A 16,957-nucleotide genomic window follows, 5' to 3' on the forward strand; every position below is an offset into this window, starting at 1 on the left:
CTTTTTTGAGTTTCACATTCCATGTCTGTAGGAATAAATAATAGTAACAGCCTTGACTACCCCATGGGGCTCCTGGGAAGGTTTTCTGTCCATGGTTAAAACTTTTCTTCTTTTTAATTTTTTTAAAAATTTATTTATTTTTAATTGGAGGATAATTATTTTCTTGAGAAGTTTATTACTCTTCACTTCCCCATTGTCAGTGACAGCTACAGCTGGCCCTGGCCCCTTCAGTCTCACCGTCCTTCCCCTGGTGCTGCCCTACCGCAGGGTATCAGGGCCAACATGCAGGATCTCTTCAATTCACAGGTGGGCGACGTGACCAACAGAAAGCCACAGCGCCTCATCACTCAGTTCCACTTTACCAGCTGGCCAGATTTTGGGGTGCCTTTCACACCGATTGGCATGCTCAAGTTCCTTAAGAAGGTGAAGGCCTGTAACCCTCAGTATGCAGGGGCCATCGTGGTACACTGCAGGTCAGTGTGGCCTGACCCTTGGCTCCCCACTCATACCACATTCTGTTCCCATGCTGAGAGCAGGGCAGGCATAGGAGCCCTGGCCAAGGAGGCTGGCACAGAGCAGATGAACTACCTGGGCCCCAGAGCAGCAGCCAGGGAGACTCTTCAAGTTTTGGTGCTAGTTGGAAAGCACTTGAAGAAAGAGGGAAGGGCAGTCCTCCAAGATTGGGGGTGAGGGGACCACTGCTCTGAAGCCAGAAAGCTAAGTTGAGTGCTGCCTTGTGTAAGTGGACTCTGCAGACCATTCCAAGTGCCCCTGGTCCTGATAACTCTAGGCAAGGAGTTCACAATACAGTGGGGTTGTTGGTCCCATGAGAGTCCCACCTCTGCTCCATACAGAGTTAGAATGTAAAGGCTTGAAGACAGAGCTCTGCCCTATGCTGCCCCCTCCCTTTGTGTCCCCGCAAGGCATGCTAGCCATCCCAGTAATACTCCTGCTCTCTGGCCACAGTGCGGGTGTAGGACGCACAGGTACCTTTGTCGTCATTGATGCCATGCTGGATATGATGCATACAGAGCGGAAAGTGGATGTTTATGGCTTTGTGAGCCGGATCCGGGCACAGCGCTGCCAGATGGTGCAAACAGACGTGAGTGGTTTGTGTGTGAAACAAAGGTGGGGGGCATATTAGGACCAAAACATCTACCCACCTCGTAGATTACTCAGTCTCCCAGGTTATTGTAAGTGATCATCATACAGTGTAACAAAGGGCCTTATAAATTATGTAGTAAAAGAACATGGAGCACAGAGAAGGGTGTGCCCTCGGGGAGTCAGGAAGGTGGGCAGATGTCATTTGCACTAGGCCCTAAGGATATGGAACAGGTCCTGAGGGAAGAGCCATTGCCTCAGAGTGGTGACACAGCTCAGCCAGGTCCTGGAGCAGCAGTGTGATCAACTCTGTGGTTAGGGAATGGGGTGCAGAGGGTACAGCACTGGGAAGGGGGCTGGCATGGGCTTTCTGTGTCACTGGGGTTTGACAGCCCCTCAGTCTATCCATCTATGCTCTGGATATAGATGAATGAATGGATTGGATCTGTCCTTCTCTCCAGGAGAGTATCAGAGTAGGACTCTCCCTCCCAAGTTTAAGCACCCCTAGAGGGACTCAGGTATTTTGAGTTCTGCCTCCTTGAATTTGGACAAGAGCAAATCGTCTTATATGTGCTGGGATCAAAGAAGTGGACTGAAGTGAAACAGGAGTGTGGGAGGGAGTGCTCTGGCACCACCAGTGTGTAACTGGGAACTCGGCATCATCCATATTTCAGATGCAATACGTCTTCATATACCAAGCCCTTCTGGAGCATTATCTATATGGGGATACAGAACTGGAAGTCACCTCTCTAGAAACACATCTGCAGAAAATTTATAACAAAATCCCAGGGACCAGCAACAATGGATTAGAGGAGGAGTTTAAGGTGAGTTGAAGCTGAACTGTCTCTTTCAGAAGGAAGGATCTGTGTGACCTGCGGCATACAGAATGTTTGACTCCTTTTGAATTTACCAACAAATGGTAAATCCTCTTTCAAGGCATGTGGATAGTGGATAGTTAGGGAGGTGTGTCTGTGGCCCGTTACTCATACCCTAGTTATTCTCAATCCTGCATGTTAGAATCACTTGGGTTGCGTTTAGGGAGTGGGTGAGGAAACAGAGACAGGCAGTGGTATTTTTTTTAAGTCCCTCAGCTCCCCCTCCCAGGTGATTACAATGTACAGCAGGAGCAAACTTTTTCTGCAGAATAAATATTTTTGGCTTTGCAGGCCATATGGTCTATTCACAACTACTTAACACTGCTGTTTTATCACAAAAGCAGCCATAGATACCACGTAAACAAATGAACATGGCAGTGTTTCCATAGACCAGCTTGTATTATAGACCGTAGGTTGCTGACCCTGCCGTATTCAGATAGACAATGGTTCTGAACACACTTATGGGATATGTCACACTCTCAGCAATAAAAGTGCTCCGAGAAGCAAGAGATTTCTAGGTTGGGACGAGGAGGACCACTTTCCGTAAGCACTCATGAAACTAAGAGGTTACCTCAGGGCTCTGATTCAGCAACTCTGAGGGCCTGAGATTCTGCATATTTGACAAGATGAGGCTGATGCTTCTGGTTTATGGGATACACTTTGGGTAGCAAAGATCAGGAAAAAACCTTGAAATCAGGAGAAGGGAAGATATGCTTTTTAATAAGATTTTTCTAAAGAATGTAAGACAGCCTCTGGGAATAGGACAGCAGGGAGGGAGGGAGGAAGGGCACACTCGATTCCTTGCTCCAGGATCATAAAGTGCCAGTCCAAGGAAATCCCACAGTGGTCCACAGGGCCCGGGAAAGCAGTGTTTCCCAGACGTTCTTGTCTTATTCACTGATCTTAAAGTTGAAAAAATAATGTTCTGATAAGAGTATGTAGAAATGGAGGTCAGGGCTCTGATGAGAAGAGCAGTGTGCAACCAGTGTGGCCTGGATGCAGGTCCAGTGACAGACATAATCTTGTCTTCAGTTACTGAAACCAATAATGTTTCCCTTCCCCTTCCCAATTTAGAAATTAACATCGATCAAAATCCAGAATGACAAGATGCGGACCGGAAACCTTCCAGCCAACATGAAGAAAAATAGGGTTTTACAGATCATTCCATGTAAGAGCCCTCTCCCCCGCCAAGGCCCTAATGCCCATCGCCCTTTCCCTTAAGCCTTCAGCCTTCTTCTGTACTAGTTAATGATCAGCTTGGAGACAAGAATTGTGGCATTGTCTCTTACTGCTCCCAGTTCTTCAGTGGCTTTTGCAAAGAGCAGGAAGGCCAGAGTTTTCTGCCTCGTGGGCTAGGAATAGGCATGTTGTTACCCAGCTGGAATTACATCTGCCCAGAGCCTGAGAAGAGGCGGGGATAGATGAAAAGAGAGGGAGGAGAGGACAGATGATGCTGGGGAGCCACAAGCTGCTGTCCTTCTTGCAGATGAATTCAACAGAGTGATCATTCCAGTTAAGAGGGGTGAGGAGAACACAGACTACGTGAATGCATCCTTCATTGATGTAAGTTGTGGCAGTGTCTCCTGAGCTCCCAACACTTCATGGAGATTGAGCTGGGCCTTGTAGTGCTGCCCTCCCACTGCTTGAAAGTTTGGTCTTTGAGTCAGTCATCAAATGCAGAACTGATACCCTTTCTGTGCACTAGCTCTGTCAGACCCCCCAAGAGTAGAAGGTGGGGTAACAGAGGGTAAACACCAATGTAAGAGCTGGAAGGAAAAGTTCACAGCACAGACCAAATAAAAGCACTAACCTCTGGGCCTTCCCATTCGTGCTCATCCTAGCCTCAGCCCCACTTCCCTCACCCTCGTACAAGGAAACCAGTAGTGTGCCATCCAAAACTTGGTCCTTGGCCAAAGAGGAGCTCTGCCTGAGATTTGTTTGCCTCTAGGCAGCCCCCTCCCCAGCCCAGTGGCCTGTCGTCTCTACTAGCCCCTCCTTGATCAAACCGTCTTACTCATATCTCATCTCACATTGACCTGGCCTTCATAGGGGTACCGGCAGAAGGACTCCTATATCGCCAGCCAGGGCCCTCTGTGCCACACAATTGAGGACTTCTGGCGAATGATTTGGGAGTGGAAATCTTGCTCTATCGTGATGCTAACAGAACTGGAGGAGAGAGGCCAGGTGAGTTCAAAAGATCCTGGGCTATGGGAGACAAGCGACAAGGCGGGAGGTGGGGGCGGCTAAGAGGTTTCTTTCTTTGATTTAATAAAATAGCCATATCCCAGCCTCTTGGTATCTGAACAGTCAGCTTCTCTCAGGACTGGTCTGAGCTTCCATTCGATTCCCAAACCTCTTACTTCTCTTCTAAATACAGTCTCCTCAAGCCTAGCTTTGTACCCGGTACACGCCACCTCCATGGGCAGAGCAGAGCTAGCAAAACGAGGAATACAGAGAGAGTCAGACTGCAGTTCCATCAGAGCTTGTGTGAAGTCCCTTAAGGAGCCTTCCAAGCCAGAGAAATTAACCAGAAGACTGAGGGGAAGATGGGTCACCTCTTTGCTGACTGCCCAAAAGAAAACAATAGAATTTGAGAAATAAAAACAAGAAACTTATTTTTTAATTGGATGATGTAGAATAAATTAATATTATGGTTTCTTCATATATATCCAATAGCTAGTTCCATAGCACTGACCTGTTTATATACCATATGGTTTTTTTAACACCATTCCTGAGTCAGAACCTTGAAGCTTCTGCTGAGTACGTTCAATCTCAGGGGTCACTCTTTCTCTGTCCACTTCCCAGCCCACCTGTCCCAGTATTACAGAGTGGCCCAGTCTTTGTTCATATAGTGCTTATTATGTTCACACTCTCTCTGCTGTGGATGACAGTGCAGTAAATGGTTGCTTCATGATGCCTTAGCAGTGGGCAGAATCGAGAGAACAAGCAGAAGAGGCCAGCAAGGGCCCTAGGGAGAAGGTCCTTCTAAGCCAGAGTGAAGAGTTTGAATTTTGTAAAGCAGTTTAAGAACCCTTGACAGTCTCAGATTTGTAAGTTTTTTAGAATCCCTTTGACTGCAGTTAGAAGGACACAGAAATGAGCAAGCCAAAAGCAGAGAGGAAGGTGCCGCAGGGATGCTGCTGGACTGAACTGGGCCTGGGGAGCAGGGATTTAAACACATTTTTTATGTTAATTGTTCCAAACCACATCATTCCCATTCTGTACTTGGACAGTTTGTTTATTTTAACCTTGATCCAGGCTTTGTATCTGCTTACCTGATGTTCTGATTTGTCAAGGTTTTCTTCCAATTTAATCATTTGAATTTGAATGATTTCTCTTCCTGGATTTGTATCATGTACCTAATCAACAGACAGACATAATAGATCTTTGATCTTCCTCTGTCATTAATAACAATACTGATGAGGTGAGAAATTTGGGGGAAGTGTACACCTGCGTAACAAAGGCCAGTTGCGGGGTAAGCTCCTTTATTGTCAGGAATGAGGTGCAGTATCCTGGCCCTCTCTGATAAGCTGTGATGGAACATGCAAATAGGGACCTACATGTGGTTCCCTCCACACTTCTGCCCCCTGGATCTGCGGCAGTCAGATCCAAAGAGTAGGCAGAAAATGCTGGAGTGACGAGCACATTCTCTGTCCACTGCCCCGTAATAAAAAGTGGCCCAGTGAATACCTCAGACTCTGTCTAGTCAGATTTTTCAGGCTTTTCCATCCTTGAAGGAGACCTAGTAAGAGTACATGGCAGAGAGGCAGGAAACATTTTTTATGGGTAGAGGTGGGGAGAGAGGGGACATGCACACACTGGTCTCAGGTGGTGCAGCCCATTCCCCTCTGCCTGCTAGCACTGTGCCTTACGCTGTGTCTTAGGGCCAGTGAAACAGCAGCTTCTGAAATGGATCAATACAGGTTATAGTAACATTCTTTACCAGCCTCATTGACCTCTAAGAGAAAATTTTACTTTATGTTCCACCTCCCATTCGTCTTGTCAGGTGTAGCTCTCAAGAGATATTAACACTATAAGCCTAAATGAGACAGTGAAGAACGTCTCCTTTAAGACCACTCCCCACCCCCAGTTTAAATTCCCAGAGAAAACATCTGATCCAAAAATGTAAATTCTGTATATATTAAAATTCCAAAGGAATTAAAATCAAAAATTCTCTTCTCCCTGTTTTATTTTTCTCCACCATTTTAACTATAATGGTCCACCAAGATGTTTGGTAAGGCCTGAGTTCCCTCATCAGCTGCAGCTAGGACCATGATCAGAATGAGCAGAACAGTCCTAGCAGTTTCTGCATGGGGTCACCTCAACCCAAGGACACATTCTACTTCTCCAGAGAGACAATAAAACATGATCACATCAGACCCCAGCCCACAAAGCTCTGTATCCCCATCACTGTTGTCAGCCCTAGACCATAGCAAGAGACTTAGTGCTATATAGTGGAAGGAAGGTAAACAAAGACAGCAGGAAAAGAGACTTAAAAGCTTCTCTGTTTCCACTTCTCTGGGGATTCCAATACCTAGAGTCCATAACCTGACAATGTAAATTTTAGATTAAACCCCAATTTCTAAGCATTCATCAACACCTATTCCTCATTTCTGATCTCTCATCCAGTGATGACTCCAACACCTGGCTTGCTGCCCCTTTTTTGGTTCCTATTCCTGTCTCTATTCTTGGAGGCAAATGTTTGTATGTGTTTGATCCATCTACCTTTGTCTTTCAGCTTCTCAGCTTCCTCATCCTTCTAGGCTTGAGTCCTCTGGGAACTACTTCAGTCAAGGTCACCAGTGACTGCCATCTTGACAATCCAAAAGTTGCTTCTCTTTTCTTGTCTTTCTGGTTCCTTTGTAGCAGTTCCTTTGTACGCCAGCACACACTCCTTCCTCCTCAGAACACTTGTTTCCCTTGACTTCCGTGATGTCACTCCTGTACTCACTGGCCTGGCAGCTCCTTTGTTATTCTTTTGTGACTTCCTCCTCCTCTGAATGACCTCTAATTATTGGAGTGTCCAACACTGAAGCCTTAACCCACTTTTGTTCTCTTTTGACCCACTATTCCTTGGGGATCTCATCCAGTTCTGTGGCTTTAAATACTATCTATGTGCCAGGAACTCACATCTGTGTCTCTAGCCCAGTTATCCCCCACCTTCCCAGTTGTTTGGATTCGATCCCTTGATTGGAAAGATCCCCTGGAGAAGGAAATGGCAAGCCACTCTAGTACTCTTGCCTAGAAAAATCCTATGGACAGAGCAGCCTGGCGGGCTATAGTCCATGGGGTTGCAAGAGTCAGACATGACTTAGCAACTAAACCACCACCATTCCCAGCTGTTGACCACATAGCCATGTGATATCTTCTCAGGGGTGTCTGTTAAGAATCTCAAACTTCATATGCCCCAAATAAAATTTTGTTTCCTCCTTTCCTTCACACTGGTTCATTCCATCCTTACCCATCTCAGTACACTGTACCACCTTTCACCCAGATGCTCATATCAGAAGTCTAGGAGTTACCTTTATTCCTCTCCTTTTCTTACTCTTCACAACCAGTCTGTCACTGAGTCTTGACACAGGCTGTGTATTATATTCAGTTCTCTTCAGTGTAACTCCTGTCACCCCAATATAGACAATCATCTCTCTCCTGCATCACTCAAGTAGCCTGGCAGCCAGTCCGCCTACTCCCATTCCCATCCCCTTTTAGTCACTTTTCCACATGGAGGCCAACATCTTTTTGAAAACATAAATCTAAATATACCATTTCTTGTTTAAAAATCCTCTTTGAGCTTCCTTATCTTGAGGGAAAATCTACCCATGCATATAAAATTTAGAAACTTTCCCTGAGGTACCCAGTCCCAGACTTGAATTGGGTCCTTCTTCCTCTCTGTTTCCATTGCTTCTTTTCGGTCTCCTAGTTTCCATTTTCCCTCATCCCCATTGGCCCTCACAGCAGAGTGGAGCTTGGGTTCTGAGATGAGTCTTAGCCTCCACTCCTTGAGAGCAGGGTCCCATATTTGTCACAGCCTTGCATTCCCCAACTTGGCTCTCATGTCTCCATTCTCAGCAGGGCACCAAGGCATTTTAGCCTTGGGAAACAGCAGGTACTGGCACTCCTGGCCCCTGCTGTGGATTCTCTTGCAGCTCTTTTTGCCATCTCTCTCCCCACACCCTTGAGTGGCACCATGGGAGTCAAGTCCCATTTAAGCCCCACCTGATTCTTCGGTTTCTGTTGTGGAGCCCACACAGAGGCTAAATTCAGTAAGCCTTCCTGGCTGAGTAGGATAATTTCCTGCCATTGGTCCAACATCTAAAATCACCTTATGTGCCTTCTCTTTATCTCATATCATCCCTAAAATCCTGTCCCCAGAAGTGTGCTTGTTTTTTCTCAGCACACCGTACCTGCTACCAAGGAACTCCCTGAAGAGGAGACTCTTGATGGTATAGTGGTACATCCCTGGGAGTCCTCCTTCCAGGTTGCCCCTTTTCCTCTCTGTTATGCCTCTTTGCCTAAACTAAGAAGATCTAAAATATCTGAAGGGTGTTAAGTATGGAACCTTAATTTCTTCTTGTCATAGTGTGATTCTGGCTGCTATAGTCTGTTGCTGTCAAGCCCTTTGTATCTTAGTGTTGCTAATGGTTTTAAAGCCCAGTCTTTAGTTGTGACTGATAAACTGTATAAAGGTAGTGTTGGGAAGGAACTGTGATAGCAAAACCCATTCTGCCCATGAATCCCTGAAAACCAGCATAGTCTCATTTAAGGTGAGCCTTAATTAGGGGTTTTGGCTTTTCAAAAAACTTAAATTAGGTTTGACTTTTCTAAAACTGTTCTGTTGAAGAGAGGGTCCAGAGCTCTGACTCTCAGGGTATCCCCAGGGCTCCTAGTCACATATTGAAAAGCACTGCTCTATGGCATTTCCTTAATCCACCACTTTAATAATCCTGCGTTTTAAAATGAGCTAAGGGTCATTTATAAAGGGGGTAATGAATGATCACACATATGAAAAGCAAGTCATTAAGGGACTTCCTGGTGGTCCAGTGGCTAAGACTCTGAGCTCCCAATGCAGGGGGCCTGGTCAGGGAACTGGATCCCACATGCTGCAAATAAAGATCTCTTGTGCCGCAACTAAGACCCAGCACAGCCAAATAAATATTTTTTAAGGTCATTAAATTGGACTTTTAATATTTATTTTATTTGGACTGAGAAGCTTTTGGTGATTTTTATTTTTGTATTTAATTTTCCCAAATCCTTCCTAGTGAACATAGAGCATAGAGTACATTTATGGCTGAGTATCTTTAAATCATCAACAGTGAAGTATCTAGGATATCCCCTAAAATGCTCTTTAAAAAGGACAGCATAACTGTATTTTGTTTACATGTTTATACCCTGGCTTGTTCTATAGACATTAAAAGTCATTTACCAGATACTTACTGCTTACATACTAAGTTACTTCAGTCATGTCCAACTCTTTTCCACTCTATGGACTGTAGCCCGCTAGGCTCCTCTGTCCATAGGATTTTCCATGCAAGAATACTGGAGTGGGTTGCCAGCCCTCCTCCAGGGCCTCTTCCCAACCCAGGGATCTAACCTGTGTCTTATTATATCTCCTGCATTGCCGGTGTGTTCTTTACCACTATTGCCACCTGGGAAGCCCTGATACTTACTGAGAACCTACTAGATGCAGGCAGTGTGCAAGGTGCTGTAGAAGGAACTGAGCCAGGTGCAAGTAGAGACAACGCAGTAAACCACCTTGTGCTGACAACAGAAACGCAAGGGCTAGCGATTGTAAGGTGCCCCTGCAGATTGGAGAGTTGAGGAGGAGAGGGATGAAAGCACACTGTGGTCTGGGCTTTGAAGCACCATAGCTAGTGCTTTTTTTGGGTTAGCAATCTGACATATATAAGCAACTACAAATGTGGCAGCACCCCAAGGGGTGGGGTCGGGGGGGAATTGGAACAAAGACATTCACTCCTCCTCTCCCTCCACCCTGCCGTTAAATGTTAGATGCAGCTATGAGCTGATGGTCAGAAGTCTTCATAAATCCTGTCAGTGTTGCAAATTAGACTATAAATAAGCAACAGTAAAAGGTTATGTGATTATCTCTTAAGTGATTGGTAGACTTAAGTTGTTAAATATGGATGTCCTGCTGAGGATCAGAAGTTAATTACAGTGATGTTAAGTAATAGAATGACCCTCTGAGTTTTTGATACCTTGGGGAAAAAGTGTGTCGGTGTAAGAAGGACTGTATTGAGAGGAGCAGTCTGCTCATAGAGCAGCCCTGCTTTTACCACACATGGTATTCTGAGCCTCTCACCTCTCCCATTTGTCCCCCAGGAAAAGTGTGCCCAGTACTGGCCCTCTGATGGACTGGTGTCGTATGGAGACATCACAGTGGAGCTGAAGAAGGAGGAAGAATGTGAGAGCTATACCGTCAGAGACCTCCTGGTCACCAACACCAGGGTAAGATGCCTGGTGGGTGGGCTCCTCCCATAGGGAGAGCAGGGTTGCACCTACCCCTCTGATCCTCCTTCCTCCCAAGGAGAACAAGAGCCGGCAGATCCGGCAGTTCCACTTCCATGGCTGGCCTGAAGTGGGCATCCCCAGTGATGGAAAGGGCATGATCAGCATCATTGCAGCCGTGCAGAAGCAGCAGCAGCAGTCAGGGAACCACCCCATCACCGTGCACTGCAGGTACGCCCACCCCAGCCCTCAAGGGGAGGAGAGAAAAAGACCCAAGAGGCAGGCAGAGGGGCGAGATGGGAGCCTCTGTCAGACTCTGATGAAAGCCAGGCAAGAGCGGGATGTTGGTGAGACATGGCAATCAAGTTTGATGACTAGGTCAGGCCCAGATGATAAGAAAGGATCTTGGAGTTTGAACTCGACGCTTCCAGTGCTAGGGGACAACAGTCCGTAAGTTAAGATACTGGGCAGGGAATAGTGCTGGGGAAGGGGAACAAAGGGGAGACCGACAGTAGGGAAAACTAGCTGGGCAACATGGGAAGGCCTACCTCCTTAAGAAACACAGGAAAAGAGAAAAGGGCAACTATTTTGAGAACAGTTTGAAGAAAAATGAATAAGACATAATTGTGAAAAAGAGGGGTGTCTTAGGCTAGGTATAGTTGCTGGTGTCACTGACAGAAGAAAGATAGTATGAGAACTCATGGGGGAGGGAGTGGATTTTGTTTGGGGCATATTGTTTGAGACTGCATTTTAGAAATAAAATTTTACCATGCGTTTGTATTGCTTTTATAATTGAGGGAAGAGAATCTCTCTTAAAGGGGAAGAAAGTATGTATTTAAAATTCCTGCAAATTTGCTCTGAAGATAGAATAATGAGCAAAGGAACTTCTAGAAATGACCCAGTAAATGTTCTTCAGATGGCCAAAATGAAATTGTAATTACAAGAATTGAAGCACTGTTTATAATAGTAAAAGATGGTAGGGACTTCCCTGTTAGTCCAGTGGTTAAGACTCCATGCTTCAATGCAGGGGACACATGTTCATTCCCTTGTCAGGGAACTAAGATCCCACATGCCATACTGCACAGCCAAAAAAAAATATTTTTTTTTAAGATGGTAAATAATCTGAATATATTAATAAGGGACTGGTTCCGTAAGCTCTGATACATCTTATACTACAGAGCTGCAGAAAATTAATTAGAATCTGTTTATGTACTGGTTTGGAATAATCCTCTAGATTTATTGCTTAGTGAGGAAGGCAGTGGGAGACAGAAAAAATATGTGTGGTATATGCATAAATTATCTTTGGAAGGACACACAAAGGACTTGATGACATTGGTTGTTTCCCAGGAGGAAACTGAAAGGATGAAGAAATGGCGTAGGAAGGAGACTTCATATGTTTTGAACCTTTTGAAATTTGAACTGTGCTAATTTATTACACATACAAAAATAAATCATTCAAAAACATGTTTATAAGAAGAAAAAGTGGCAAAATACATCAGCTGACACCATTTGACAGTAAACATGAAAAGATACTAATTGTTATTAGCAATATGAGAAATGGAGATGAAAACATGGCTTTTAGCCCATTGGATTGACAAAAGGATTCCTTGACCTCGAAAAACACTTCTTGCCCACACTTTTCAGTGTCCCATGCTCCTCTCTCCCTTGGGGACCCTCCAGATTCTCTAGCTACCTTGCACCACGCAGGTGTGATGAGTGTATCTCTTTGTTACAGCGCGGGGGCAGGACGGACAGGGACCTTCTGTGCCCTGAGCACAGTCCTGGAACGGGTGAAAGCAGAGGGGATTTTGGATGTCTTCCAGACCGTCAAGAGCCTGCGACTGCAGAGGCCACACATGGTCCAGACACTGGTATGCCGCCCTGCCTATTTATCCATGCCACCACACACCATCCACAGCTCCTCTCTGCCAGAGCCAGCTCAGGGGGAGGCTGTTCTGAAGGGCCTATCTGGTAGACAGAAGGCTGTGTAACCACAGACTCATCCTTCCTCAAGGTGCCTCAGAAAAGCAGAATAAGCTTTGGGAGGCAGGAGAGCATTGAGGGCATAGCCTAGCCCCATACCAGTAAGAGATGCTGGTGGCCTCAGTGCGAACTAGAAGGGGTGCCCGTCAGGGCTCTTCACTTCTCCACGGGTCTGAGGTGGAGAGGACTGAGGAGTACCTCCTTTCCTCAGCTCCCTTTCAGCAGTTCTCTTGACAGTCTAGATGACCAGTAAGCACCGAGTGTGAGGACAGATGTGAACTCGTGTCTGACCTGTGAAGGGCTGGGACCGCCATCTACACCTCCAGTCTCTGCTTTCTGGAGAAGGTGGCTTCACTCAGCCCGGAAAAGAAGGCTGTCAGAACTCCGCAGGCAGGCAGATCAGGGCTCAGGTGGAAATGCAAAAGTACTTATTTATTCTTAATTTTCCATTTTTTAAAGAATGGGTTTGTCAGGAGCTGCAGATACATTGCTCTCTTCAGTAACCCTGGCCTTTTCCCCCAACTTTCACTCTGCAGGAACAGTATGAGTTCTGCTACAAGGTGGTGCAGGAATATATTGACGCGTTCTCAGATTATGCCAACTTCAAGTGAGAGGCGATGAGGCCCCGTGGACAGGAGAATTGCCTTTAATATTTTGTAATATTCTGTTTTGTTAATATACCCCAAATTGTGTATATATCTTACAACTGTTTTAGAAATTGGTACATAGGCTTCTATTACCTATTAGGTGGAGATTTTATATGTAAATGTGTTAGCACTGATAGTCCTTTTTCCAATGTTTCATTGGGGAATTAAATAGTGTGATGTTTGGATTGATATCATGAAATCCTCTGCCTGGAAATTGGGCTTGATTGTTCTTTGGTTTATATCGATACATCTTTTCCTAAAGAAGAAACACAAAACTCATTCCAGGTAGCTAGGCATTAACTAAGAAAAAAAAGCACAAAGTTATTAGAGCTCTTGAGGAAATTGGTTGTCCCAGTGCCCCCAGTCAGACCACTGTCCCCTCCTGCTCTGTAAATAATCTCTGCCCTCTCTACCTTTGACCCCTTCTCGTACTGCCCACATCCCACCATGGTGAGTAAAGGGACCAGAGTGGTATCTCTGGCACCACACTAGGGATTATCAGGTAATAAAAGCTTTGACTTCCTGAGGAATGTCTCTCCCTTTGTGTGGGCCGGGGCAGTCACACTAGGGCTGGGTTGTCCCAGAACTCTTGCTTGGAAGTGCCTCAGATCCAGAGGTCATGTTGGTGGAAGTCTAGATCCCAGTTTGAGTCTGAGCATAACCTGTCAGACAGAGTGTGTTAAATAAAATGGATGCATAAAATGGAGGAAAGATCAGCAGAGCAGCTGATCAGAGGGCCTCGCATTCCAGGCAAACGTTGAACATCCATTTCATTTATTTCTCATGTAACAGTCTGCCCAGTCTAGAGACCCAGTATCCTCATCTCATGGTCCCAGTGACCCTTAGGCTGTTGTTCTCATCCTCATAGTTGAGGTCACTGTCTTTTCCCATGGAGAAGCAAAAAGAGCATGGGTAAGCAATTTCATTTTCAAGGACATGAATAAAAATTGCACTTTTCACTTTCACTCATACCCTATTGGCTAAACCCTAGTCATAAGCCCACAGTGAGCTACAAAGGGTGCTGGGAAATGTGGTCTTTAGTTGAGGGCAGAGCTAGGAGGGCATGTCTGTGGTCTCTTCTTATGGTCAGCCCCTCACAGGAACAGGAGAAGAAACCAGTTGCCATGACTGTAAGTGCAGGGCTGACAAAGCCTTGCAGCCCTCAGGGCATTTCTTGAGGAGCCAGGGACACCTTGGGGGCTGTCAGAAGTGAAAGGTAGCACTCCAGCCTAGCCCATGGAGGCATGCTCGGAGATCAGTGGTGCCATGCTTCCAGGAGTATGTAGGACTTAAACTGGACTTGAGAGATGCTGGAAGCTCAGATGAGTGAAGAGGAAAGGTCAGCGGAGCAGCTGATCAGAGGGCCTCAGATTCCAGGCAAACAAAGATGCACTAAAGATGGGACCCAAGTTATGCCCCACATATTCAGGATGTCTGCACGGAGCAGGGGCACCACAACAGATCACCTTCTTCTGAAAGCTTGCATGAGGTAAGTAGTATAAGTCGGTACATGTACGCTGGGCCTCCTATAGGAAGCAAGGAACTGCAAGGGACAATAAACTCAAAAGTCAATAGGTTTATAAGAAATGGGGATAAATTAAGCAAAGACAAAATCTCAAGAATTTCTGTTGAGGGGTGCTATGCTTGGGAAGGAAACCCTGTCTCTTTGCATACTACCTGTTGGTGCCTCTGTGTGACCATGTCCAAGCCCATGGAAGAGGCCAAGCCTTGGGGTCAGCAAGCCATGCAGCGAACATACCCCCAGGTTGCTAAACAGACATCTTCAAGCGGGAGTTATCCAAGCCCTTTGTTCCCCTTCTCTCCCTCATCGCTCCTTATCCACCTCTCTTTTCCTGTTATTCAGGGCTCACCTGGCATCAAGAGACATAAACCGGACAGGCTCAAAGGGAAGTGTATTGAGGCTCAGGTGGCATAATTATGTGGGAAGGGCAGGGGAGCCCACTTCACCCAGAGCCTACACCTCAGCCTGTCACCTGTGACCATGTGCAGCACACTCCCCAAACCTCTGGGACCTGCCACACTCACAGAGACATCACTTCATCAGATAGTCTCTGTGTTGGGTTTTCCTTCATCCTCTACCCCTACCCTCAGTTCACTCCCACACATTCTTTTTTTACCCCTTCATCCTCAGTGCTGAGCCCCAAGGATCCAGTCCTCCTGTGCACTAGCTCCCGCCTTGATGTAGTGACTGCCTTCCTCCACAGCCCCTTCCTCAGAGGTCAGGCATTCCTGCAGTCTGTATTGTGGACCCTGAGTCTTTCTCCAATCCTGAGCTTCCAGTCCACACACCCTGCTTCCTGCTGTGACTCCACAGGGTAGCCCAGAGGCAGCAGACTCAGGCTTCCCATACTCAGGGGTTTGCCCAGTCACCATAGCCCACTGCCCTTTGTGCAGCTTCCAGCATCCTCTGCCCCCACCCCCATCCCAGCTCTACTTCTACTGGGCACCAAAGCTACACAGACCTCCCCAATACACGCACACACACACTCACTCTCCCCCAATAGTTCCTGTGTTGGGTTTTCTCATTTTGTTCCTTCAGTTCAGTCGCTCAGTCATGTCCAGCTCTTTGCAACTGCATGAATCGCAGCACGCCAGGCCTCCCTGTCCATCACCAACTCCCGGAGTTCACTCAGACCCACGTCCATCAAGTCGGTGATGCCATCCAGCCATCTCATCCTCTGTCGTCCCCTTCTCCTGCCCCCAATCCCTCCCAGCATCAGTCTTTTCCAGTGAGTCAACTCTTCGCATGAGGTGGCCAAAATACTGGAGTTTCAGCTTCAGCATCATTCCTTCCAAAGAAAGGGCACCAAAGCTACAGAGCTCCCCACTACACACACACACTCTCCCCCAATAGTTCACACACGGCACCAAACCCACAGACCTCCCCGCTACATACACACACAATCCCCCAATAGTTCCTGTGTTGGCTTTTCTCTCTTTTGTTCCTTACCATGGAGCACTCACTGCAGCCCTGTTGCCAAGACTCTAGCTAATGCTCTATCCTTCACCCAGGCCACCTGCTGAGAGGGAGGGGAGAAGGTGCCCCAGGGAGGGTGCCACTCTGCTCCTGCAGCACCTGAGCATTCAACTCAAAATTGCTTTTCCAGCTGACTACAGCAGTCCGCAGACTGGAATGATGTGGCCTCAGGGCTGAGTATAAGTTAAGAATTCAGTGGTGAACAAATGACTTTGTGTCCTGTTGAGAAGGATACAAGGATGAACTATTCCAGAGTTTATAATCTGGAAGCAGACAGCAAATATTCCTAAAAGGCTGAGTATGTGGCCAGAGAGAAAAGGACCAGAGCTTCCCCTGGGAAACTTGGTTCATGTTTGGATTTTTCAGGCAAGATAACACTCAAATTACAGAAAAATAAAAGCACTCCTGCCAGGGTCCAGCCCTGGTGGATCCAGGGTAATTCGAAGGGGAGACGGAATCGGCGTCCTAGGAGAAAGCTATTTAATTAGAAATATAAAGAGAGATTAGAAAGGAATAGTGTAGTAGGAAATATTAGTGGAGAAAAAGAGGCTGAATAACTTGGTTTACGTGGAATACCAAGAAAACTCCAGGACAAAGAATTTGCACCACCTACGTAGGCCACAGGCGTCTTTCCATTCTCCCAAAGGAGAGGAGATACTGAGGCCTCCCCAGTCAGATCTTAGAACCCCAGGCAAAATTAGCAGGCTTGGTGAGTACCCACGCTCAGATGGGAATTCAGCCAGAAGGGGAAAGAAAGAAAGACACAGGGGAATCAGTCTTTCCAGAAACTGATCCGTTTTCTTTATTTTCAGGTTTGCTTATATACTTTTTGTTATACATAGGGATGAATATAGAGTCATGCGGGGTCAGCAGACCTGACCTTTATCAAA

At 46.4% G+C, this 16,957-nt stretch overlaps 1 protein-coding gene across 10 annotated transcripts in view; it reads left to right on the forward strand.

Moving 5' to 3' along the window:
* PTPRA (protein tyrosine phosphatase receptor type A) overlaps window positions 1-13,595 on the forward strand; it is a 163,193-nt gene extending 149,598 nt beyond the window's left edge. For 9 of the 10 annotated variants that reach the window (XM_040247805.1, XM_040247803.1, XM_040247800.1 and 6 more), the window contains 10 exons: window positions 307-473; window positions 967-1,102; window positions 1,776-1,925; window positions 3,051-3,144; window positions 3,463-3,539; window positions 4,026-4,160; window positions 10,314-10,439; window positions 10,519-10,670; window positions 12,175-12,310; window positions 12,959-13,283. In XM_040247805.1, coding sequence (XP_040103739.1) covers window positions 307-473; window positions 967-1,102; window positions 1,776-1,925; window positions 3,051-3,144; window positions 3,463-3,539; window positions 4,026-4,160; window positions 10,314-10,439; window positions 10,519-10,670; window positions 12,175-12,310; window positions 12,959-13,033 — 1,248 coding nt within the window. In that variant the 3' untranslated portion in view covers window positions 13,034-13,283. Of the gene's footprint in view, window positions 1-306; window positions 474-966; window positions 1,103-1,775; window positions 1,926-3,050; window positions 3,145-3,462; window positions 3,540-4,025; window positions 4,161-10,313; window positions 10,440-10,518; window positions 10,671-12,174; window positions 12,311-12,958 lie in introns of all 10 variants that reach the window. The other variant, XM_040247798.1, reaches the window with a different exon arrangement.
* The last annotated feature ends 3,362 nt before the right edge of the window (window positions 13,596-16,957 follow it).

The sequence above is a fragment of the Oryx dammah genome, unplaced genomic scaffold, assembly GCF_014754425.2.
Source record: "Oryx dammah isolate SB20612 unplaced genomic scaffold, SCBI_Odam_1.1 HiC_scaffold_10, whole genome shotgun sequence".
In the NCBI taxonomy this organism is placed as follows: domain Eukaryota; kingdom Metazoa; phylum Chordata; class Mammalia; order Artiodactyla; family Bovidae; genus Oryx; species Oryx dammah.